Below are 27954 nucleotides of genomic sequence, written 5' to 3'. Positions count from 1 at the left end.
TGTGTGGGGGGGGGGGGGGGGAGTTGTTAACTTGGCTTACAGTCAGTATGAATGTGTGTCTTATGTAATATAGTACATAAGGTTGAGCAGATGTTTCAACTTCAAGCAACCAATATCAATCTCTAAAGGAACCAATGAGACCACAAGGACTCTTCCCTTCGAAGATTCGAAATATAAAATAGTTCTGTCTAGGCCTGTTGCAATTATTAAATAACTGTCTGTTCGTGGTTATTTGAGACAACCGTGATTATTGGGCATTCAAATTCCAGTCGCATTTTAATGCCCAAATATGGGAATTTTAAGCTACCAGTAATGTACTGTATAAACGACATGAACAGCACGTTTGTGTGTCATCCAGTTTAGCTCAGAGTCTGAGCGTCACTGAGCCACACTGCGGAGGTCAAACAGCTCCTGTCCCGAAGAGAGCGTGAAGCACTCTGATGCGCAAGCTGTCAGCAGAGGCTTATGCCAAACTCCCGCGAAAATATAAACAAGTATAAACTTTGATAGTGAACGCAGAGTGCTCTGGTTTCACTTTAAAAGATCGTGTAATGTCAAATGTTCCTGGTTCATACACGCAGTGTTAATGACAGGCAGTGACACAGAGGAGGAGACGCACACTATTCTGTGGAGTGATAAAACGATGAAACGAAATCTCAAAGGTTTTACTTCATGACAAATAAGAGCTCATGGGTTTAATCAGAGCATTCAAATCAAGTGTGAAAGTGAAGAAATTAGAAAAATATTTTACTATTGCATAATATAATATAAATATAATATACAGTATATATAATGTATATAAAATATATATTTTATTAAAACAGTTATATAATATACACAAGTAAAAAAAAAACAAGTGTAAATTTAAAATTGACCAAAAAGAGACATTTTAATTATTTAGAAATAGTTTGATACTTATTTTGTCATTCATACGTTTTAAAGCCTTAAAAGGAAATCATAGTTTATCACTATTTTATTATTTGATTTATATACTGTATTTGAAGTTAAATATGTAAAAATGACTTCTTAAATGACTTCTTATATGACAATTAATCATGAAAGCCCTTAATGAGACAATTAATCGTCACAGCCCTAAAACAGACAATCATCATAATCACAGTTATTTGTTTGACAATTAATCGTCAGCCAAATTTCGTAATCGTGACAGCCTAAGAACATCATCACATTTAGAAGACTCCCCAAGCATCAGGTGACAGGGATAGTATTCCATGAAGAGAGAACGATGTTGATTACAGCTTGGCTCTGTAAGGCAGATCTATGCGTGAATGGATGAGTTTCAGGGAGAAAAAACCTCATGATTCAAGAACTCTTCCATCTTTAACCTTAAACCTGGATCCCTCAAGAGAGGCAGACATGATCTGGTCAGCCTGAGACCTGATGGTTGAAGAATGGGGTAGGAACAGCCTCAATTGCACAAGAGGTCATCTAGATTAGGAAGCCTGTCCAGGTCATCGAAAAGGTCTGTGATGCCCTCTTCCTCCTCCAGACTCATCAGGTAATCGTCACTGAACGGAGGGGAACCCAGGCTGATGAAGGGTCCTTCACTGCAGGGGATCTGATCTTCTGTTTGCTGAAGGAGACTGGTGAATGGGGAGGTGATGGGGGACAGGCTGGTAACAGTTACGGCTGGACCAGAACGACTGGAACTAGCATCTAGAAATGGAGAAGAAAAATCGGGAGAGAGATATGAAAGACCTGCACAAGACTTGATCAATGAAAAACATACACTCCTACTAGGGGTGAGCATTAGTTTAATGTGTCTTTTTTGTTTTTCAGCTGACAGTAAAGAACATAAGAGATATTCAAATAGACGTCATAAAGCAAGTTTGTGCGTTACTAATAGCCAAACACTTTGGCCATCTTACAACATTTTATGTTCTGAACTAACCAATTCTGTGGAGTATATAAAGTGACAAATCCAGTTAGAAAATCTGTTTTTTACCATACACTGCAACAGTAAGGATACCTTCCCCCTGGTTTGGAAGCACGATTAAAACTAGTTGCCAGTCACCCTTCAGAGAAACGTGCACATCTGTAAAACAAAGAGGCGGCCCACATTGTGCTGCTCTTATCACGGATGCGACCGGCCGAACAAAATGTTTGTTCACCTAACACTGAAGTTTACCAAATCGGTAAACTTTATGGATGTATATAAAATAAAAATACATGGATGTATAGGCTACTTCACCTTCATTACCCTCCATAAATATATATATATATTTTTTAAACTCATTGGATCTGCGCGAATCACGTAAATGAACTATTTTGTACTCAAAAAAAAAAAAAAGACGATTAGTTTGCAGGTATGAGAAATGTGCGAGACTAGTCGACTAAACAGTTCTGGTGCTGCTAATCGGCACTGGAATTACTAGTCGGTTAAAGAGCACCTATTATAGTTTTTAAACGTGCCTAATTTGGTTTTAAAGGTCTCATACAATAGATTTACATACATCCAAGGTCCAAAAATACTTTAATTTGCTCGTAATTTAAATTGCAGCATTACTTTTTTTCCCAGTGTCAAAAACGACTCGTTCAATGATCCGTTCGAAAGGATTCATTCTAAATGAGCCTACTCTGCTCTGATTGGTCAGATGTCCCAGTCTGTTGTGATTGGTCTACTGCTTAGTGTAGTGTTTGAGGGCGGGTCAAAGCTGTTCGCGAGCAGCCAGTGAAGACTAGAGGCGAGTTTTTTGTTAGCAAATTACGTAGGTTAGTACAGGAAGTAAGTCTGGAATTACTAACGGTTTCAGGCGTTCAGAATCGGTTCTTTCTTTTGGGAGTCAATAACTCCATTTGTCGGGCACTTTGATTTTTGAAACTTTGCAGACGTTTTCACATTCACAAACAGCTAAATAACACACTACATGAAAGGTAATATTTGAAAAAACATAATAGGTGCTCTTTAATATTTTCCCCCATTAAACTATTCAACATTTTTACACATTTACGTTTGGCTTGATATATTACAGAGGCTGCGCTTAAATTATGGTCATGTTCATTTTACATTTTAAATATAATGAATATTATTAAAAAGAGAGGATACAGTATCTGGAGCAGATGTATACAAAGTTTTATTTCACCTCAGGGCGCGCACAGAAAAATGTCCTCTCTGAAGATGAAAATCACTTCGGTGGTGGTGCCGGAAGAGGATTTCCAAACGTTGGTTTGCAAGTCACTGGATGTTTTACATTTGAGTCTTCTTTAAATCTGCAAATTCTTGCAAGTTATTTTACCGCTGAGCGGGCGTTTTCAAGTGCAGGAAATCACCTCAGGTGCGTCAGGTCCCGTCTTTCACCGGACCATGCTGACATGTTAATTTTGCTCATCAAAAATGTATGCTTTTAAGTAACCTAGAAAATGACTGTTTTAGGCAGGGTTTGCCTCTTTTTTTCTTTTTCAAATTATTTTTACCCTGCTGATTAAGAAAGCTATTTTCAACGATGTGCCGACTGCTTATCTGGTTAAACTATCTTTTATTCTGTGTGCATAAAATAACATTGTTTATTGAAAATTTCTCATGGCCTATTTTTTTTTTTTCATTTACATCGTAACTGTTATTGTTTAACATTCTTTACCGAACAGCTGTCAGATTAGATCATAGGCTAATGCACGTCGTGAAATACGTGCGACTTTTCAGCATATCTTTTTTCTCTCTCGTAGATTTGGCTTACCTGTTAATTATTTTCAACAATGTCCTGACTGTTTTAATGTTAAATAATCCATTTAGAACAGGCTATTGGGGTTGCTCTATTGGTCCTGCACTGTTCATACAATCATTTTCAATAAATATGCCTGTATTTGCTAACGTTGATTCAGTGAATGTGTCATGTTCTATATTTAATGTACAATGATCATTATGCAAGGCATGCACTTTGCAGATAAATGCCCCTTTTCAGCAGAATTTAGCGTCAGATTTGGCTGTTGAAAACGATTACATATTTTAAATCGTATAAACACAATGTTTTTGTTTTCTGAGGGTTTCTTCCTTTATAGACTAGTCGACTAGTAGTATCCAAAATGTATGTTTAAACGTCAGCGAAATGAGTCGTTCCGCACACCACTATGATGGAACAAAATGGAAGTCGACAAACCTTAAACGGAAATAAACTTTTCAAATTTAAAGGACGCTCACCATTTAATACTTTCATGAAAGGTGAGGAGCTTCCCTTGACACCAAAGCTGCTGTTTTTCACAGGACTGTCAGTCGCGCTCTCATCTGGACACAGGAAGACATCTATAGGACCCTTTGTGCTGGTCAGGTGCACCTGTAGACTCTGTAAAGAATGAAGCAACATTCCACAGAGAATGACACCATAACCAAATAAAAAGGTTTAACAAAAAAACGTTACACTGATATTTAGATTTAAAAGCATTGCATGTGGTGTAAATATATATACACAAAACTAAAAATGAATTCAGATTTATGCATTTCAATGTAATAAAATACCATTCAACTGAATTTACTCTTTAAAAAATGTTTTAAGTTGTTAATTAAATTTGATGAAACTTTTATCTCAAGTGATCAAGTGTGCAAATGTGGTACATAAATCCCAAAAAAATGGCTAAATACTGTTTTGAATTTTTATACTTTATGCTTTTACAACTATATTTATATACTTCAAAGAATGTTCTGGATTCAATACATTAAGATCAATCAACAGCATTTGTAGAATTAGTTGACAATTCAAAAAATTTGGATAAATTGTGGCAATTTCAACATCCATCATCTATATCTATATACACTACCGGTCAAAAGTTTTGAAACACTTGACTGAAATGTTTCTCATGATCTTAAAAATCTTTTGATCTGAAGGCGTATGCTTAAATGTTTGACATTAGTTTTGTAGACAAAATATAATTGTGCCACCATATTAATTTATTTCATTATAAAACTAAAATTAATAGTAAAATAAATAATAATCATTTTTTTTGTAATTGATGACATGGACCAAATAATAAAGAAAAGCAGCCAATAAGTGCCCAACATAGATGGGAACTCCTTCAATACTGTTTAAAAAGCATCCCAGGGTGATACCTCAAGAAGTTGGTGGAGAAAATGTCAAGAGTACATGTCTGCAAATTCTAGAGAAAGGGTGACAACTTTGAAGATGCTAAAATATAACACAGTTTTGATTTATTTTGGATTTTGTTTAGTCACAACATAATTCCCATAGTTCCATTTATGTTATTCCATAGTTTTGATGACTTTACTCTTATTCTAAAATGTGATAAAAAATTATAATAAAGAATGAGTAAGTGTTTTAAAACTTTTGACCGGTAATGTATATATCTCAAGTGATCAAGGGATCAAGTGTGCAAATGTGGTGCATTTCTGAATATTGCAAAATGTCTTGATCGTCTCGCTTTGACAATATAGGTTAATATCGACAAATGCATACATTCTCATCATAAGACAGCATGGTTACATGATTGACAATTATTATGTATATTTTTTTTAAATCAGACATTGTATAACTGTAACACACAGGCCTTGCAAATATGCTGTTACAAAGTCAGTAGCAAAACAGGTTGATCTAAAGCACTTGTGGTTCCTGACTGCTCACCTCTTGGGGATCTGGCACCTCCAGTTTTGTTTCCGACGGTGCTTTGACCACAATTACAGTCTGATCCCTCAGGCCACGGTCCTGGCGCAAGTCTTGATATGTCACATATGCAAACGTGAAGGCAGTTAAGGAAGAGTCAAATTTTATTCCACAGATTTTGCACTCACAGCAGCAGCCACAACTAAAAAGACTGCACAAGCTGTTTCTAAGCAGTGTAAGGATATTTTTGATTATGCGATGACTCCGTCATCCGCTTGACTTCCTGAGTGCAACTCTGTATCAACTCATCGAGTCTGCGCTCTTCCTGGATGAGTTGTGTTATTTCACTGCTCAGGGTCTGTCTCTGAGACAAAACACCACCCACCTCAGACAGACTGCAGCCCCTGAGGGAAAGTGGGAAAAGAAATGAAAAAGATTCAGCAATGTACATTCACCAGGTTCTTAGTAAAATGTCCTAGATTCCACTACTAAACTCAGCCAAAAAAAAAAGAAACGTCCTCTCACTTTCAACTGCTTTTATTTTCAGCAAACTTAACATGTGTAAATATTTGCATGAACATAAAAAGATTCAACAACTAAGACATAAACTGAACAAGTTTCACAGACATGTGACTAACAGAAATTGACTAATGTGTCCCTGAACATAGGGGGGGTCAAAATCAAAAGTAACAGTCAGTATCTGGTGTGGCCACCAGCTGCATTAAGTACTGCAGTGCATCTCCTCCTCATGGACTGCACCAGATTTGTCAGTTCTTGCTGTGAGATGTTATCCCACTCTTCCACCAAGGCACTTGCAAGTTTCCGGACGTTTCTGGGGGGAATGGCCTTAGCCCTCAGCCTCCGATCCAACAGGTCCCAGACATGCTCAATGGGATTGAGATCCGGGCTCTTCGCTGTCCATGGCAGAACACTGACATTCCTGTCTTGCAGGAAATCATGCACAGAACGAGCAGCGTGGCTGGTGGCATTGTCATGCTGGAGGATCATGTCAGGATGAGCCTGCAGGAAGGGTACCACATGAGGGAGGAGGATGTCTTCCCTATAACGCACAGCACTGAGATTGCCTACAATGAGATAAAGTTCAGTCCGATGATGCTGTGAAACACCGCCCCAGACCATGATGGACCCTCCACCTCCAAATCGATCCCACTCCAGAGTACAGACCTCGGTGTAATGCTCATTCCTTCGATGATAAACGCGAGTCCGACCATCACCCCTGGTGAGACAAAACCGTGGCTTGTCAGTGAAGAGCACTTTTTGCCAGTCCTGTCTGGTCCAGCGAAGGTGGGTTTGTGCCCATAGGCGATGTTGTTGCTGGTGATGTCTGGTAAGGACCTGCCTTACAACAGGCCTACAAGCCCTCAGTCCAGCCTCTCTCAACCTATTGCGGACAGTCTGAGCACTGATGGAGGGATTGTGCGTTCCTGGTGTAACTCGGGCAGTTGTTGTTGCCATCCTGTCCCTGTCCCGCAGGTGTGATATTCGGATGTACCGATCCTGTGCAGGTGCTGTTACACGTGGTCTGCCACTGCGAGGACGATCAGCTGTCCTTCCTGTCTCCTTGTAGCACTGTCTTAGGCGTCTCACAGTGCGGACATTGCAATTTATTGTCCTGGCCACATCTGCAGTCCTCATGCCTCCATGAAGCATGCCTAAGGCACGTTCACACAGATGAGCAGGGACCCTGGGCATCTTTCTTTTGGTGTTTTTCAGAGTCAGTAGAAAGGTCTCTTTAGTGTCCTAAGTTTTTATAACTGTGACCTTAATTGCCTACCATCTGTAAGCTGTTAGTGTCTTAACGACCGTTCCACAGGTGCATGTTCATTATCTGTTTATGGTTCATTGAACAAGCATGGAAAACATTGTTTAAACCCTTTACAATAAAGATCTGTAAAGTTATTTGGATTTTTACAAATTTATCTTTCAAATACAGTGTCCTGAAAAAGGGACGTTTCTTTTTTTTTGCTGAGTTTAGCTTACTGTACATGTAATAAAAGCTACAAAAGGCACTGTGCTGAGCATTCACACCTTAAATACAGCTACATAAATTGAATCAACAAACCACTACATACACTGCTATCTGCTATGCGCTTAGAGTCAGTGTTTCATCCCCATTTGCGTACACCCTTAAAAATATCGAGAGTTCATGGCAAATTTGCCGCAAATTCACCGCTGATCATTTTCACATGGCAAACTTGCTGCAAATTGTCCATTGTTGCCAAAGGTTTAATGCAGGTTCACCACTACCGGTGAAGAGCTGCAAACTTCTGGCAAACATCTGCAGTGAATCACAAGCTCATTTGCATGTGAAAGTAATGAGCGGCAAATTTTCAGCAAGTTTGCCAGAACTCTAGATTCTTTGTAAGGGCACACTTAAAGAAACCTCTGCACAGTTCGGCTATGTTGCACACAACCACCTCAAAGACAACTTCCTGTACGCTGTGGCTGTAGAGTAATGCCAAACGCTATTGAAAAGTTAACAAAGCACCTCAGTATTAAATAAAAACTTTTGTTTCCATAAAGCATTAGGGCTGGGCCATACGGCTGCAAAAATTATATCTCAATATGTTTTTCAGCCTGCTGACGATATTCAATATATTTCTCAATAATTATGTATTTGCTCTGTAATAGCTCAAAAGAGTGTTTTTCTTTTCTTTTTTTCTTTTTTTTTAAATCAGAGGAAACATCACTTCATCCAAACAGATGCTGTTGCCAAGTTGATTCAATATTTTAAAGGCGTTGAATAAAAATCTATTTAAAAAAATAATGAAGACATGTTTTTCACTAAATAAGCACAAAGGAGAATGAGATGTAATCTTTTTCATTCATATGCACTATTATATTTATATTTTCGATACAAAAAAATAAAAAGCATAATTTACCTTCATATATTTTTACAAAAACTAATATTACTTTTAATAAAATATTAATGTGGGACCCAGTCAGGTTTATTATTATATTATAATACTGTATTATCATTGTTTTGAGGATTATATTTGTTATATATAAAAGTAATAGATTTTCTATTCCATTTATTTTACCAGCAACTGGGACTTCTGACACTTCACCTTCACCTGGGGCTTTTATTTTGACACTTAAAGTGCAATGTCATTGTGTGACAAATGCACCTTGTGAAACACTCATCTCCTTTTCTGTTATACTGTGCCACCTTTGTAGATTTGTATAACTTGTAGTGGTAACTAATGTTTGGATCTGCACAAATGACTGAACCTGCAGTACTCTTCTTTCGCTATGCTTGTGAACTGCTCTAAAAGCGCTAAAAAAACGAACCTATGATCTCCCGGCACGTGCACAGAACAGCGCATCACCTGTTTATTCTGAAGCGCAGACAGACCATGTTTATCTGTCTTAAATTGCAGCCTTTTGAGTTTTATAATCACATACCACCATATTAATGTTATTTTGATTAATTGTGCAGTTCTGAAGGTTTGTGAAATTAGTCTACTGATGACCTCTTTATGAAACTTAATGTCCAAATAAAAAGCACCTTAAAATCATTGCGATATTCATGATATTGCTTAATTATGTGTCATCAGCAAAATCATCCCAATGAACATTCGATATATCACCCAGCCCTACAAAGCATCTAATAATATTCTGCATGCCTCGAGAAGTATTTGAGATGTTTCAAATTTGGAAGCCAACACAATATATTTGTACTTACATCTAGGGATGAAACGGTTACCGGTTTCATGGTAAACCACGATAAAATTCCCAGACAGTTAGTATTACCGTGTCACATTTAATTATCATTAAAACCATGCGCGATTATCGTGATTTGTAAAACTCGCGGTAAATGCTGTCCACACACACCCAGCATGAGTCTGACGCATGGGTGCAGCATGCAACATTGTTATTGTTTTTTTAGCGTGAAAACATGGAAGGCAATGACAGTGCTCGGAAGATTTTCCAACCTTCCAAGAAGACCAAATCAGAAGTGTGGTCATATTTTGGATTTTATAAGAATGCAGAGGGAAAATTAGTAGCAGATGGTAACCCTGTCAGCAGAGCTTGTCAGAGGAAAGTCGCTGTGAAAGGGGGCAACACATCCAATCTGGCGAGTCATCTTCGTGACAACCATCCATCACTTTATAGTGCATGCAAGGTAAGTTAACTTTTAGCTCAGTGCATGAGTTGGGGAAAAGTATGAGGAAAAGTAAATAGTTAGACACAAAATATTTAATTCAGTTGAAATAATTTCTTCTCACTTGTAAAAAACGCAAGCTTCCGCAAAGAAAAAGTTCCTAGCGAGTGCATCGCTTTGAGCCAAGACAAACGAACAAGAAAACAAGACAGTAACAAATAACAAATACGTGCAACATTTAAGGGATGTACATTCATACCAATAATACACGCTTTTCAAATAATTACGGGGACATGAAATAGTGACTTGAGATGAATGTTTTAAAATTTTACCTGTTCTTTATTATTTTATAATCCGTTGCAGTCTACAAAACAATCGTCCAATACAAATACTGGAGTCCTCTGATTTCATTTTCAATACAATCGATAACTATAACAGAGACGCCCAAAGGCCCCAGTTGTGTTTGTATGAAAGGAGAGAGCATGAGACATGAAAGAAGCTGGAGTTTCAGGATGAGCAACCAGAATCAAGAATTTCAGAGAGCTATATAATAACGTTATGTAGTTTAATCACCCAACCAACATATTTTGATCATTTAAAATGTGTAAGTTAATAATAATAATAATAATGTAACCACACCAATACTAATAATAATTATTATACTGCATTTGCTATTCCATTGTTTACAGAGTGGGCCTGTGAAAACCCAGTGATGCTCCTGGTTCATTGACTCACTCCTCCTCATCTACACTTCAGACACTCGAGCAAGCATTTAAAAGGCAGACTGCTTATGCACCCACATCCAAAAATGCTGAAGACCTCACTGCATCCATTTCATATTACATTACAAAAGACATGATGCCATTTCAAATTGTTGAGAGGCCTGGCTTTCTGAGGCTGATGAAGGCTGCTGTGCCTCACTGCAAAGTGCCATCACGAACATACTTTTCCAAGACTGAAATCCCAAACCTGTACAACCAGGTTAAAGCTGATGTTGTAAAACATTTGGCTCAAGGCACATGGTTTGCTGCAACTACTGACTTCTGGACTAGTGAAAGTGGTGATGGTCAACCCTACATCAGTTTCACTATACATTACCTCACCTCTGGCAACTGGAATCAAAATGCCTGGAAACACAGTTCTTCCCAGAAGATCACTCAGCAAAAATGACCAAGTCTGCATAACTACAGTCAACGCAACAAACATGATCAAGGCTTTTGAAGATTTCCCAGATCTGTGGCTTGGGTGCTTTGGGCATAATTTGAACCAGGCTACCTCAAAGGCTCTGAAAATTCAGAGAGTTGACACAGCAGTCAAGGCCTGCCGTCATCTGCTCCAGGGCTTCTCACGGAGCTGGAAGAGAAGGAGAGAACTGAGAGAAAAACGAGCTGCCCTCAACATGCCACAGAAGGCTCTGATCCATGATGTGGTGACCCGATGGGGATCTACGCACAAGATGCTTGAGCGTTTCCTCAGCCAACAGCAGCCAGTCTGTGCTACACTTGCTGGAGAAAGAGGAACATGGCATCTGATGCCCAAGGATACCGACATAACTGTTATGGAGCAACTGTGCCAGCTCCTTGAACCTCTGAGCAAGTTAACAGATACTCTTGCCTCAGAGACACGAGTGACACTGTCAGCCATCAAGCCTGTCCTGGACCACATCGCCCATGATGTTCTGGTGGAAAAGGATACGGATCCTTCCCTGACCAAAGAGATGAAAAGGTAATGAAAGAAGACCTTAACAACAGATACACAGAGAAAGCAAAGACAGTCATGTGCATGGCTAGTTTCATTGACTCTCATTTCAAAAGGAGCTTTGTAGATGAGCCTGAGGCTGCAAAGTTGACACTGACAGCTGTGTCCAGGAGGCCTTGAAACTGGCAGCTGTACAAGTCAGGGAAGAACCACAAAGAACCAGCAGCACCTCCACACCCACCAACACCCCGACAGCAGCATCAGAGGGGAAAGGCCTGGCTGGGTTGCTGAAAAAGATTACTTTAACAAGGCAGCAGAGAAGTGAAGAGGGTCTGACCACCCCAGAAGACAGAGTGAAAGAAGAGATCAAGGTCTACCTGACTCTACCACCCATTCCAGATGAAGAGGATCCACTGGTGTGGAGGACGGGCCATGCATCAGAGCTGCCTCACCTTGCCAGGGTTGCCAGGAAGCTTTTGTGCATCCCAGCAACCAGCATTCCATCAGAGAGAGTGTTCAGAGCCAGTGGGCACACTGTCTCCCCTCGCAGATCACTACTTAAACCGGACAAAGTAAATATGCTGACATTATTACATTTCAATCTCAAGTGAACAAAGATGCAAACAGGATGTTAGATCAGCAGCACCTTATTTCTTTATGAAGGAGAGAATGGACATACATCATTGCTGTTCATTTGAATTGTTTACATATTTTGTGTTGTAATTTTAGTGTCAACACCTGCACATTTGATTTGTTTACATATGGTTGTATTATTTTTTATTATTATGTTGTATTATAGTTGTACATGCAAATTGCTTTACTTGTTTTTATATGCACAATTAGGGTTGTGTTCATTAAAACCTGCACTGGGGAAACTTTTACCTCATGGCTACATGGTGCCAACTTTAATGTTAATGTAATTATGTTTATGCTGCTATTTTTATTTGTTGATTTTCAAATATAAAACCTGTTTAAATGATTTCAGTGTGTGTATCAGTGCTTTTTGTACATTTTCAGCACATTTTAACAATACCGTGATAACACTGATAACCGTGATAGTTTTGGTCACAATAATCGTGATATGAAATTTTCATACCGTTACATCTCTACTTACATCCACTGAATGTTGTTTTTAGATTTCTTTTTAATGAGGTGGACGCCCTCAAGAACATTGGTGATGTCATAAAGACGCCTCTTCTGGACTTTGAGGATCTCAGAGGCCTGATTCAGGTCCACCACACCGTCAGATGACTGGGCCAAAAGCTCCACAAACTTCTTCGTCAGGAGGCCCAAGGAGGTGTCGTACCGTGTCTTCTCCGCTGGAGACTTCGGAGCTACGCATGGAGAAACAATTAAAAGATGGCCTTGGATATGTTCCAAGTTTCATAATAAGGTTCTCATATTACATATCTGTCTGGAATACTTGATGCTGATTGGTCAATCATGGCACTCTGCAGTGAAATATTTTGTATGACAAACGCTAAACTGTATAATTTACCGTTGTCCCAAGTAACTGATTACCTACATAGCTGTGCAAGCATCATGTCTATATTCAATATTTCATATCCATTTATTTCATAAGTGGCTGTTTATTGGAGCAGGGAGATGGCCAAAAATATCACAATAATTTCCACGATGTACATTTTGTACCATAAAAGGGGGAGGAAATGGATTACACGTTTGTTAGACCTCAAGAAGGAATTAAAACATAACTTGTTTGTTTACAAGTAAACTCCACAGATTAAGCTACCTTTTAATTTAAAGTTCATGAAATAAATCGTTTTCAGCGGACGTTTAACATTCTTGTGGCGCTCCACACTCCAGCTCAGTAGGTGGCAGTAATGCACCATAAGCTGGATTGCCAACTGCCATTAAACATCACAAGAACAACAAATACTTTCTTGCCTGTGTCAACAAGTTAGCGGACATGACAGCTCTTTGAATCATGAAAAAAACGTTTCACTAAATAGCACATAAACAGCAATAGTGTTGATGTTCGAGTTGCTGTTGTTTTCAGTCGATCAGTAGTTGTAGTGCATTGTCAGTGCTGTCTTGTTTGTTACAGAATGATAACAGCCAGATAGCTAGCTTGTGGCTACCTAGCCTCATTACTGGTTTATATGACAACAGGGCAAGGTAGCCACTAGCCAGCTAATACTTCCTAACTGGCTGATTTCATGAGTGTGGTTCAGTTAGCTTTTTGTGTGTATAACTTTGCCAAAATATGTTTTTAGTGGCACGTTCCTGATCCAATCATCTAGATAAAGAACATAAGCTAAATAGCGAAAATGACTCAAAAGGTTATGTGAAAAGCATCCCAGGGTGATACCTCAAGAAGTTGGTTGAGAAAATGTCAAGAGTACATGTCTGCAAATTCTAGGCAAAGGGTGACTACTTTGAAGATGCTAAAATATAACATAGTTTTGATTTATTTTGGATTTTGTTTAGTCACAACATAATTCCCATAGTTCCATTTATGTTATTCCATTTTCTATTCCGTTTTGATGACTTTACTATTATTCTAAAATGTGAAGAAAAAAAATTATAATAAAGAATAAGTGTTTCAAAACTTTTGACCGGTAGTGTGTATATAATATATATACATATATATACAGGTGCATCTCAATAAATTAGAATGTCATGGAAAAGTTCATTTATTTCAGTAATTCAACTCAAATTGTGAAACTCGTGTATTAAATAAATTCAATGCACACAGACTGAAGTAGTTTAAGTCTTTGGTTCTTTTAATTGTGATGATTTTGGCTCACATTTAACAAAAACCCACCAATTCACTATCTCATAAAATTAGAATATGGTGACATGCCAATCAGCTGATCAACTCAAAACACCTGCAAAGGTTTCCTGAGCCTTCAAAATGGTCTCTCAGTTTGGTTCACTAGGCTACACAATCATGGGGAAGACTGCTGATCTGACAGTTGTCCAGAAGACAATCATTGACACCCTTCACAAGGAGGGTAAGCCACAAACATTCATTGCCAAAGAAGCTGGCTGTTCACAGAGTGCTGTATCCAAGTATGTTAACAGAAAGTTGAGTGGAAGGAAAAAGTGTGGAAGAAAAAGATGCACAACCAACCGAGAGAACCGCAGCCTTATGAGGATTGTCAAGCAAAATCGATTCAAGAATTTGGGTGAACTTCACAAGGAATGGACTGAGGCTGGGGTCAAGGCATCAAGAGCCACCACACACAGACGTGTCAAGGAATTTGGCTACAGTTGTCGTATTCCTCTTGTTAAGCCACTCCTGAACCACAGACAACGTTAGAGGCGTCTTACCTGGGCTAAGGAGAAGAAGAACTGGACTGTTGCCCAGTGGTCCAAAGTCCTCTTTTCAGATGAGAGCAAGTTTTGTATTTCATTTGGAAACCAAGGTCCTAGAGTCTGGAGGAAGGGTGGAGAAGCTCATAGCCCAAGTTGCTTGAAGTCCATGTGTTAAGTTTCCACAGTCTGTGATGATTTGGGGTGCAATGTCATCTGCTGGTGTTGGTCCATTGTGTTTTTTGAAAACCAAAGTCACTGCACCCATTTACCAAGAAATTTTGGAGCACTTCATGCTTCCTTCTGCTGACCAGCTTTTTAAAGATGCTGATTTCATTTTCCAGCAGGATTTGGCACCTGCCCACACTGCCAAAAGCACCAAAAGTTGGTTAAATGACCATGGTGTTGGTGTGCTTGACTGGCCAGCAAACTCACCAGACCTGAACCCCATAGAGAATCTATGGGGTATTGTCAAGAGGAAAATGAGAAACAAGAGACCAAAAAATGCAGATGAGCTGAAGGCCACTGTCAAAGAAACCTGGGCTTCCATACCACCTCAGCAGTGCCACAAACTGATCACCTCCATGCCACGCCGAATTGAGGCAGTAATTAAAGCAAAAGGAGCCCCTACCAAGTATTGAGTACATATACAGTAAATGAACATACTTTCCAGAAGGCCAACAATTCACTAAAAATGTTTTTTTTATTGGTCTTATGATGTATTCTAATTTTTTGAGATAGTGAATTGGTGGGTTTTTGTTAAATGTGAGCCAAAATCATCACAATTAAAAGAACCAAAGACTTAAACTACTTCAGTCTGTGTGCATTGAATACACGAGTTTCACAATTTGAGTTGAATTACTGAAATAAATGAACTTTTCCACGACATTCTAATTTATTGAGATGCACCTGTATATATATATATATATATATTGATGTTTTATCGCCCAGCCCTACGGTGTAATAAGCAACGTAATGCACATTGTGCCAAAAAAAACCTTCAGGATGATTCAAGACAATTCAAACTTTCATCTGGGTCCTAATAACTCAGGTTATTTTGCAATAATTACTATACATTTTCCATTTTACATCATATAAAAAGTGAACAAATGGAAGGCGAGTAAAAAAAAAAAGTGATTTCTTACTTTTATTTCCCTTTAAAATGCCAAATGGAGTTCCATTTTGTGTCTTGGGGGTTTTGGCTCCTTCAGTCATGTAAAGGTGATCATTGTCGTCCAGTTCCAACCGCCTTTTTGCCTGGTGAGGAGGAAGTCCATCAGTTAGAACAATTGTCAGAACTGAAATATGTCTGATAAAGGGCAAAAGGCTCTACTGAATATTTTTATTTTTGTAATCATTTTGGTTGACTCAACACCATTTATGGTGGTGTAAAAGGTGGTAGAATGTGTTGGAGATCAGCAAAAAATCAAGTGTTATCAAGAAGAGGGTCACGTAACTTCCATACACAACTAGCTTAACAGAGAGTTTTTGGCCATGACCACTTAAGAGTATCCATCTCTTATTATGGCAGAAGTAGAACTAGAACAGGATCTCAAACATGAGACTATCTTTATGCTTACACCAAAACCTGAATATCTTCCTGATGGTCACTTGTGCTGTAAAAGTGCATCCGGTGCAAAGTCAATGGCTGCCATTGTACCCTTCCAGCAACACCCTCAACTGTCAATCAGAAGTATAAGCCCTACAATAAAGTCAGAGTGCCTTCTGATCCCATACCAGAGCACAAGGACATCACAGCAACAAGCGAAGATAGTTGGTCTTATTCATGCAACTGAGAAAAGTCAAGCGCCCCATTCTTAAAACTAGTTGAAACAAATTCCTTAGGTATATAGGTCTAGACTTTACATTATTGGGTATATTTTTATGCACAGATCTCCCAGATCAATAAACGTGTTAATTTGAAATGAAACTTGTTGTAGGGTTACTTTAATCAAAACCTTTTTTTCATTAATTATTTTAATTTGGTTCTAAATGCAATCCTACATTTTTTATAAATTTAAGTTTACCAAGTATAATTTTTTATTTTTTGGAGAATAAGAGTATTGATACTTCATTTTACTTCAATACATTCCTGTTTTTTTGCTTTACTTTTTTTTTAATTCCATATTCAAGTTTGTTTCAATTTTATCATCAGAATGGTGCCTTAACTGAATTCATTAAAATAAAATAAAATAAAAGAAGTGCTTTTATACAGAACCTCACAGCACAATCCAAAACACAACATGAGTTGTGTTTTGTCAAATAAAGTGCTGCAAAGCAGAGCATCACAGATGTTAGATACTGCTTAAATACAATTACTAATGATTTATTATTATTAGTAGCAGCAGTAGTCTTGCAGTGAATATTACAACTATAAAGTAGTGACATTTCTACTGTACTTTTTACCATTTAAATTGACCTTTTATTTTTGGAGTAAGGGCCTTTGCGTTTTTGACGGTAATTTCTCACCTCCTTAAAAACAGGTTGCTATATGACTTGGGGTGCGTTCCATTCAAAAGTGATCCCTATGTCCTATTCCCTTCGAAGACTTCCCCATCCAACAGAAGAGCTTTGGAAGGGCTGAAAGGTGTGTGGCTCAAAAATTATGTCCAAAACTCACTTTATAAAATGTTGTTATTGGAAATGCTGTCTGACACGATCTTACAGAATTGCTGTCATAATTGTTCTCCACTCGAAGTGCCCTCTGGATGCTGATTTATCCCGTTTGGATAGCAGGGCCAGTGTGATTATTAAACTGCAAACGGCTGCTATTAAATTAAATAAATATGCTGTGCTGTGCTACAAGGAGATCTAGCACTTTGCTCGCTGCCATCTGCTATGAATAGAGCGCGCAATGCTCATGATGGCGTTTTCAGTATAGATATCTAGGGTTTTCTATGTATGAACAGCAGTCGTCACACATTTACTTTGAAGCATGCATCACAAGCGAAATACAGCTCTGGAAAAAAAATAAAGAGGCCACTGCAAAATTTTCCGTTTCTCTAGATTTACTATTTATAGGTATGTGTTTGAGTAAAATGAACATTTTTGTTCTATTCTATAAAGTACTGACAACATTTCTCCCAAATTCCAATAAAAATATTGTCATTTAGAGCATTTATTTGCAGAAAATGACAACTGTTCAAAATAACAAAAGAGACACGGTGTTTTCAGACCTTGAAAAACGCACAGAAAACAAGTTCATATTCATTTTTAAAAATCACAATACTAATGTTTTAATTTAGGAAGAGTTCAGAAATGAATATTTGGTGGAATAACCCTGATTTTCAATCACAGCTTTCATGCGTCTTGGCATGCTCTCCACCAGTCTTTCACATTGCTGTTGGGTGACTTTATGCCACTCCTGGAGCAAAAATTCAAGCAGCTCTACTTTGTTTGATGGCTTGTGAACATCCATCTTTCTCTTTGATCAAATTCCAGGGGTTTTCAATGGGGTTCAGATCTGGAGATTGGGCTGGCCATGACAGGGTCTTGATCCGGTGGTCCTTCATCCACACCTTGATTGACCTGGCTGTGTGGCATGGAGCATTGTCCTGCTGGAAAAAACAATCCTCAGAGTTGGGGAACACTGTCAGAGCAGAAGGAAGCAAGTTTTCTTCCAAGATAACGTTGTATGTGCTTTGATTCACGTGTCCTTCACAAAGATGAATCTGCCCGATTCCAGCCTTGCAGAAGCACCCCCAGATCATCAACGATCCTCCACCTGGTCGTCTAATGTTTAGACGGAGACCTGGAGAGGCCCACAAGCCAAAGTGTCTTGTACCCACTGTGAAATTTGATGGGAGGATCGGTGATGAGCCGCGTGGTCTGGATTGACAAAATTTACATTACGCATACTGTGCACGGAGCGATCCACAACGTGGATGCGCGAAGTATACTCTGGCCTTTACCCCGATTCACTATGGTAAGCCTATAACAATGATTTATATTTTAGAGCAGTCGGGACGGATTTGGTGGGAAATTGCATAATTGTCAGTCGACGATGCGTGTTTACGTCATGTCCGTAAATAAAGAAAAGAAGGTCCAGCTATACGGTGCATGTATATGTGCGGTGAAAGGTGTGGTAGTAGTTTGAAGCTGAAAGCTTGTAGCCACAACAAATGAGCGACATTGACCATGGATCATTCATAAAGGCAACCAGTCAGAGAAATCACCCGTTTTCAAAATAAAAACAAACCTAGAACCGAGAAGAGTCTGCAAGAAAAAAGGGAAAGTGACAACCCATAATAAATCACGAACCATTGGATTGGCTTTTCAGATGTGGCAACAACTGCGAGACCTCAACGGATTTAAAACCGACACAGAAATGTAGTTTTTCTTGCTTGACAGGCAAGATATTTTATTGGGCCGATAGTTAGCCAGGTAGCTTTCTTAGCACGGTACTTCGTTAGATAGCGTTAGCCACTCTAATGGGACATTTTATCATGGATTGTGGTACTGTAGTGCTTTCAATTTCATTTCTGAGGAAGGACAATGGAAAAAAGTAACCGGTTAAATTTATGCTGGTAACACTGCCAATCTCTAAACCAGTTACTACCTTGGTCTATTTGCCTGCTAGCTAAGTTATAATTTCCACCATTTGACTTTCTGATCTGACTAGCAATCGTTATGTCTACTGCCACCATTGCCTAACTTTTGTAATGCTATTTATTTTAAAACAACTGTTTTCAGTAAGTCAAAACAACAGCGGAAGATATGCTATTACCTGCTAATAAGACTTATTTTTTGGACATCTGTATTTTTCTTCCTTTCGTTATTTATTTACTTTATTTTTTGAGGGTAGGGGGCAAGTTTTGTTGTCATTAGTGACATTCGCTCTGATAAGATGATCACCTGTAACCATGGTTACATCAGTACTCCTAAAACCATCAGATTCATCTGCGCAGAAGAGCAGAGGCAAAGCCCAGCTCACACAATTGACCCTTCGCTATGCCCTGCCTTAAAAGCGCTTCTGACCAATCCTGTCTTAGCAACTGTTGCCCTGCTGCCATTACTCTGACATGCATTTGCCAATTTCCAATGACATTTCCTAATTTCCTATGGGAGTAATGTGTGTTTTAGTCCTTTTAAGCTGGATTTTATCAAAATAAAAAAAATTTACACTGTTGCCGGTTCATTTGTAATAGTGACACAAATTACCCATAGAGGATACCCACAGTGTTTTTCTTTCTTTTTTTTAAATAATCATTAAATAAATCTGGAGAAGACCATGTTATGGATTAAACTGTGTCACACCTACATTTTCTCCAAGGTAAACTAAAGCTAATAACTAAACATTAATTCATTTATTTATTTATTCAAGTCATTGTAAAAGCAATAGTAAATAAACAGTTCACAGCATCAAAATGAGTGTTATGAGACGTTATAAACTTTTCACTTACGTTAATGTTTTTTGATGTGTAATCGCTATTAAATGTTTTTCTCTTTTCAAGTGACTGTAATAATTGTTTGCCTTGATTCTGATTCACAGTCTCCAGTTTTTAATCAAATTACAGTGTAAATTACTGTGTGATCGACCGATATGGGGTTTTTAATGGCTGATGGCGATATCCAGAGAGCATGGTGGCTGATAGATCACAATTTAATATAGTAAATAAACATAAAATTGCTAAAAAATGAATAAACTCTTATTTAGCACTATATTTACTCAATTTCACACTAAAATTTAACTTTGTAAAAAGAATCAAGAAAATTATATTGTACTTTACATGGTAGATAGCAGTTTCTTCTAATTTCTGTTTAGTCATCAAATTGTAGTAATTTATTTGGACATAAAGAAATTGTTAATATATTAGGAAGAAGGAAATAACAGTACACACAGTAGTCCAGCATCCATGGATGGCATGTCCTCGTTAGCAATCGCCATTTTCTCAAAAAATACAGAATCAAACCAATTGTACATACAGTGCATAGTGAATATGACATTTACTCATAGAACACGTGAAGCGCTTTTACTTTGAAGTTGCACTTATGCGCTCGTACGGATCCAGCACGAGCAGCAATCTCCTGACAGTTTAAATTCACCTGCTTGGATTGTCACGGACTGACCATCATGATTTGTGAATCAGAGGAACTTTTGATCCTGAAGTTTTTGATTCTGGCTGATGGAATACGCGCTCCAGAGGAAGATATTATAGATGAGCGCTCGATGGGAAGAAAATGCTGGATTTTCGTGAGGCTCATGAATTACATCTTTTTAAACGAGATATCTGCATATTTGCAGATGGTATATAATACAAGTTTTATTGATATTTGCCTTTTATCATTAGAAAAGTTACAGGGAACTGCTGAGAAGAGACTTTTAGAATACGTGCTTCAGAGGAAGATTTATGAGCGTTCCACAGGATGCTTGATCTGCTGAAGTTGTGTGAGGCTCGTTTATTACATCTGTTTAAAAGAGATATGCGCATATTTGCAGATGGTATATGATTAGTTTTATTGATATTTGCCTTTTTATCAATAGACAAGACAGTTAAAAGTTACAAGAAACCGTTGAGGAGAGAGAGGGAGAATCAAACAGGCGAGCACTTTAACATTATGAGTTCAAACGCGTCTGCCGCAGCTCTGATATGCGGACCGTTTAAATGTGACTGTGTTGGACACAGGTCTATTATTGTAGTAACAAGACGGCATGTAACAACAAAACGAACTGTGACTGGTCATTTACATATCTCAGTCGCTTCACATGCAAGCAGGCAATTCTAAGCACCCTCAAAAAACAAATCGGGCAAAGGGAAAATTTACCAGCCGATGCCAATAATTAATTTCCGAATATCCACGATTTATCGCCTCAGCAATATATCGGTCGACCACTAGTGTAATTTAACAATTTATTTTACCAAAACTTCAGATAAATACGCATTACAATGTCACTCTTCATACCAGCCCACATACAAATATGAACCATTACTTTTGAGAATATTCTGTCAAAAACTGCGTCCTTCACGACAGTCTCCCATTCATTCCAATGGGGAGTTCTGCAGAACTTGTTAGAGCGAGCAACCGTAACCAAGGGGGGCGGGGCTTATCGAAGGGTCAATTACCAAATCAATGTTCCTCCGCAAGTAACTTGCAGTTTATTGCTTAAACCGTGGGAGGCCCAAAAGTTGTAGCTTAAATATCTGCTACAAAGCTAATAAACTATATATTACATGCAGTGAGTCTATGCAGTTTGGAACAAAAAACAACTATATGTTTATGATCACTGGGATAGACAATACATTTTTTAATTCCAATAAACTTCAGTTTGAGTGGTGGGGGTTCAGATTTTCCAGGCACACCGATGACGCCATCATAGGAATATTGCGTCGCATATCGAATATTGCATTATCCAGCAGCTAATGGCATATCGCTTTTTTCCTCCATATCGTGTAGCCCTAGTTTTAGGTATCGGAGCATTTTTATGAGCACGGGTACAAGTACATGAGCACGGTATCAGACCCGATTCCGACACCAGTATCAGTACATCCCTAATTTCAGCCTGACAACCTCAAACAGATTTCATGCACGGACAGTGACCAAGACCAGACGTCCTCCATTTATTGTAGAAAAATCTCAAGAATTGCCCATAAGAACTTAAAAGCCATCTATCCTGAATTAAACACCAGTCACACATAGCCTTTTTCCACCCACATGGTTTGAGTTTCTGGGCTGGTGCGAATTCTCGAACTGTTCTGCATATTTCCACCGCAGAAAAGGCCGTTCCAGGGCCGAAAACCTGGTTCCGCACCGGCCCCAAAAGCTTGCTGGTCTCTACACAGGAACCGATTACGTCAGGGGACGGAAGGCGGGATAATGTTTCGTCACCATGGTAAAGTTTTCCCAAACAACAACAGTAGCTACCGTCTGCAGCAAGGAGTACTTCTTCGCTCTATAATAACAATAAAAAACCCACAAATTTATCAGACATCAAAGGCGTTCAGGTAACACGACAAAACGAGTGCTCTATTTGCAATATGGTATTTACGAAGATAAACTAGAGATCGCAAAGGAAAAAATACTCTACAAGAATGAAGATACAGCACGAAATGCATGCCGCCTTCAATCAGATAATTGACCAAATCATAAACAAATTGAAAAACGGTTAAGGGAGTCCAGGGATCATAAGAAGGACATAAGCAAAAGCGACAGTGGACGGAGCAACAATGCTTTGGACTCGGACAGCGATCAGCCTGCTAACTTACTGGAACTGAATTCAGCCAGTAACGCTCGTGATGAACAGTGAATCGCCTCTGCAGCTGATCTCAGTAAGTTATTATATTTGCCAGCTCTTCTTACACTGTTGTCCTCTTGTGCATTGTTTTGTTCTGTAAGGAGATTTTTGACCAGCTACTCACTATCTTCGGAAGATTGCGGCTTTCTGTTAAGTAAAACGGTGGGATTCTCAATCAATAATATTATATGCTATAGTAAAAATCCAAATACAACCATCTGCTACACCAATGTTAATAATGATTTCACTGTAACAGTTACAGAACTTAGCAAGTTAAGCCAGTTCATACAATATAATGTAATTTCATTACCGGTCGTCTTTAGCATAGATGTCGTCTCTAAGAATCTTGTTGAGCAACTTAATAACGATGGATTGCATTAATCCGGATGTTTAAATATGTCCTCAAAAACAAGAGTAAAAGCTGTATACAAACGTACCGTGACACGCCATGTTTGTTTATGTTTGAGGTAGTAAAGTGAAACTACCATGTAGACAGTAACCCGATACGTCACCGTTCGGTTCTCAGGTCAGTGGAAAAGCGTGGCCAGTTTACGATAGGCTCCAGACTGCCCCGGCCGTGAAGCAGTGGAGCACAGGCTCAGCACGAGAACCATCGCAATTTCAGTGAAAAAGGGCTAGCACAGGTCTGCCCACATTCCATCTCCTTTATCTTAATGGCAGTGTGGTTTGAGAGGACTGAACAGCCATTTTGTGCTACAAAGCATGTGTTGCCCTAAATGAAGCACACAGGAAAAGGCTCCTTTTTGAACAGACAAATGGTTCGAATGGTATTTTAGTTCACTGGCTGCATCTATTGAGTTTCAAATAATGTTTATAGAAATCTGTGTACGAAAGAAAAGATCACAACTCTTAAAATGAATGTTTTGAAGTAGACAAACACAAAAAGCCCTGCATTAACAGCACAGAATGAACTAGAAAATGCCCTTTTCATTAGTCTACATACATGTATGAGATTGGGAGAAAGCCAGATTAAAACTGCAATAAGAAACCAAACCCCATTAAAATGAGAGGGGATATTAAGAACAGTCTTTAATGCAAAGTGTTTTCAGTTGCTTTCACAGAAAAGCCAGTTCACCCCATTCAAGTAGTATTGTATGTAGGCCAAACATTTCAGCCTGAGCAAACAATAATGCAACTGAAGTCAAACCAGTTTAACTTTACCAACACCTTTTATTGCCTTCATAATTGAAACTCAACGTAACAGACATTTGCGGAGTGTTTTAGCTCTTTTTGAGGTCTGCATTCATTCTCACCACAAAGAGGAAGGATGAGAATGTTTTCATTTGCAACTCACATAAACAAAGCTACCAAACCTCAACCAGCAGTCCACACAGCATTTTTTTTTTCCTCTTCACACTGGGGGACATTTACATTATACAATTACATTAATCAATTTACAAAGTTACATTAACTTCATCTTCTCCTATTGGACTTATGTATTTTTCCAAAACTCAATTTACATGGAGTACAGTAAATAAATGTATGAGTAAATGTGGTGTTAGATGCACTTTTTGCACTTTCTACTGAAATTAAACTTTTAAAATAGCTTTTCTATACAGTTTGTGATTGCATCTGAATATTATTTTGTATTTTTCACAGCAAACTTTGCACTTAGTATTAAAGCACTAGTAATGTGATGGTTTTGTTCACATTGTGTTATATAATATGCCTTTGATGCAATTCTTGATGCACAGAGATGTGAACTCGACATGTTTGGAGCAAATCAGTGCATGGAAAAATATCATGCTGGGTGTTTTCTTTTCTTTTATAAAGCATTTTCTATGCCTAGTTAAAAATAAACCACTGTTTGCAAACGCAGCTCTACACTTCCAACTCTTCTTGCCTACTAAGAAACTTTGCACTGTAGCAGTCATTTGATTGTTTATTCCTCACTTGCATAAAAGCATCTGCTAAATGCACAAATGTAAACAATACAGCCAAATGGCTGGGTGGGAAACAGTTTAAGGCGATTACGTTCAGCTACAGCAGGAAAAAACAACAACTCAGCAACCCTTCCCCCATCATCCACTCCAAAAACACGAGTACAAGGCATCGAAACAGCATGCCATCTCGATAGGACAATATAATCGTGATATTTATATGCTTCGATGTGACCACATACACCTGAGATCCAAATAAATACCAACTCAGACCTGCTGCTGAAGTCACCGACCTTCTCCATGCATGCGTGAATCCCAAATATGGTCAACTGTAAATAACTGGCTGGAATAAAGACAGTTTTCAGGGTGTTATATGCAATACGACAAAAGCCCAATTGCGAACAAGGCATTAGAAACGCCATTTAAACACACTGAAGTAGTGATCTAACTGGACTAGATGTGTAGTCGTTTTGCTCATTAGCAAGCTGCTTTAGCTAAAATAGTGTACGGAAGCAGCTCGACGCCTCACTATCTGCGGGTAAAGCATATTCGTTTTAATTGTGTATATGATATTACCGGTGGTCGTCCTAAAGTGGGTCGCTGTCCGGTTCCAAGTGTTCCGTTTGGAGTCGTGTATAAACTGGCTGTTGGAGGGTCGGACAGACAGACATTTGAGGTCTGTGTAACGCACGGCGGCGGGGTTATAATCTGTATATATGTGGTAGTGGACAGATTAGAAGTGAAGCGATCGGACAGTGCTGTTAAGAATACGTTTTTGTCCAGCGAAGAGCCACCAACCCCTGCGACTATGACTTTCTCCGGGGCTGATGGGATGCCTCTTCTCATCGTTGTGGACTCTGGTGTTTTTGTCCCTCCTTCTGTTTAAACTCGTTTTTCTGCTAATCCGCCGCGTTTACTGTACAAATATTGACGGCGAACATGAGATTAAAGTCTCAACTGTCCATCCTGCTTTGAGTGATCTTATATTAGTGGCTGATGAAGGTTAGATGCTTTGGATTTTGAAAAAGACACGCAACGCTCTGCCGCCAAACTAAAAAATGGCTCCAGGAAGCGGACAATGAATGAGGGGATGCAGTTTACGCGCGAAGGGCCCTCCCGCGAAACTCAGAATTCCCGGGTAATTTTTGAATGATATTTGCATAAGACACGCGATTGGATACGTTAACAACGGGCCACGCCTTTGTTTACTTTCTCTTCGTGGCAGTTCGGCCAATGAGAACACGCCAACATAGATCCAAAGTTGCAATTGGTCAATCGGAGCACACGTGCGAATGACGTCACTATGTCGCTCGTCACAAGTAACGCTGTTTCCTTTTCCACCAAACGGTCTAAGATCCGCTTCTTGTTTTTGACAGGGTTTGTTATTTACATTTTTTGTATTTCGTCTTATTTTATTATTTATTATTCCTTTTTTTTTTTTTGTCGTATCTTTGGAGAGTTAAGATGACTCATTATTATTGGCAAAAATATTGCTAATGTTCAATGAAAAAGACTGCATGAAAATAAAATCATGTAAAATGTATAAAAATATATAAACATAATATATATATATATATATATATATATATATATATATATATATATATATATATATATATATTTGTTTATACATTTGCATACATAATTATGCAAAAAAAATTAAAATTAAGATTCTGTATCAATGTATTCATGTAGAACATTCCTTTATATTTTCAGGTTTCTTATTTTTTTTCCATATCTGTTTTTGGCAACGCATACATTTTTTTTTCATGTTTTATTTGCATTTTTAATTTTCTGTCTTTTTTGTGATTTTTTTTTTTTTTTCTTACTGTATCTTTGGAGGTTCTCATTATTGTTGCCTGTTAATGTATTGTTTTTCTTGCTTATGTTCAATGAAAAAGACTGCATGGACACAAATAAAGTCATGTCAAATATCAAATAAATATATAAAATATATATGCATACACACACACACACATACTGCCAACTGCCAAACATATATATATATATATATATATATATATATATATATATATATATATATATATATATATCTGTCAAAGATCCGTTTGCACAAAAAAATTAAGATTTGTATCGATTTTATATTCATATAGAACCTTGCTTTAAAAAGTATTTTATGTTTACTTTATTTATGAAGAATACATTTTCACTTTTATATATATATATATATATATATATATATATATATATATATATATATATATATATATATATATATATATATACTTTCAAGGTACTTCCATTTTTACCATTCTAAAATATTACAGTATAAATATACAATGATTTTTACAAACAACTCTAAGGTACTTAAAATAATACCATGTAATTTTTTTTACATAAACCATATTACAATGGTATACGTAAAAAACAAAAAAACAAAAAAAACATCAAACTAATGGTATTACCATGGTACTTTTAGTACTTTTTTAGGGTCAATCTTGGAACTCAAGCTAAATGTGAGGATTTTTTTTTTTTTTTTTTTCATGATAAGTTTTGAATACAGAACATGAACACTACAATCAGTAGATGACGCTGTATCATAAAAGTAGAAGAAAGACCAGTGACACAAGAGTGCTTATAAGAGTCATGTGCTACTAACTACCCGCTGAAAACGGTTGATAATGAATTACGGCAAATCATGACATGTCATATAGATGGTGTTTTTTGTTGTTGTTTTTTTTATTTTATTTTTATTGCAAGGGCTTTTGATGGCTTTTTTTATTTGATTGATGTAGGTATAACAGTCTGCCCACAACTAAAGCGCGTCTAAATCTGTTCATTTTTTTCCCACCAAAAGCACCAAAGACTCAATTACAACTTATTTTTTAATTATTAATATAAAATTATTTTGATATTTATATGTATATGCCTTTGTTTAAATAAAAACGTATTAACCTAACCAATGAGCAATAAAAACAAGAATAGACTTAAAAATGACACAATAAAATATCAAATATATAAACTAAATAAAAGTCTCTAAAATGAAGAGTAGATACATTGCATAAAAGTCACAAACGTGTAAAAAGCGTTGATTAAATCAAATGGAATAGAATAGATATTTACTTTTTATTCAAGAAGTCTTTTCAATAATCCACGGTTTTCCTTGCTTTGGTGCTCTTCTTTTCTGTCAAACTT

At 37.8% G+C, this 27954-nt stretch overlaps 1 protein-coding gene across 2 annotated transcripts; it reads right to left on the bottom strand.

The window, feature by feature from the left end:
* LOC127452502 (transcription factor E2F3-like) lies at positions 1-27954 on the bottom strand. 2 transcript variants are annotated; one of them, XM_051717984.1, is made up of 7 exons: positions 27883-27954; positions 15810-15921; positions 12503-12722; positions 5810-5968; positions 5586-5700; positions 4154-4295; positions 1-1674 (listed from the first exon to the last, which is right to left on the bottom strand). In XM_051717984.1, the coding sequence occupies exons 2-7, from the start codon at positions 15877-15879 to the stop codon at positions 1427-1429; spliced, it is 954 nt and encodes a 317-aa protein (XP_051573944.1). In that variant the 5' UTR covers positions 15880-15921; positions 27883-27954; the 3' UTR covers positions 1-1426. The 2 variants fall into 2 exon arrangements, with proteins under 2 accessions (XP_051573944.1, XP_051573943.1); XM_051717983.1 differs by lacking the exon at positions 27883-27954 and adding an exon at positions 25375-25852.

This window comes from Myxocyprinus asiaticus, chromosome 15 (genome assembly GCF_019703515.2).
Source record: "Myxocyprinus asiaticus isolate MX2 ecotype Aquarium Trade chromosome 15, UBuf_Myxa_2, whole genome shotgun sequence".
NCBI lineage: Eukaryota > Metazoa > Chordata > Actinopteri > Cypriniformes > Catostomidae > Myxocyprinus > Myxocyprinus asiaticus.
Note: the sequence above shows the minus strand (reverse complement) of the source record. Positions and strands in the feature narration are given on the sequence as shown.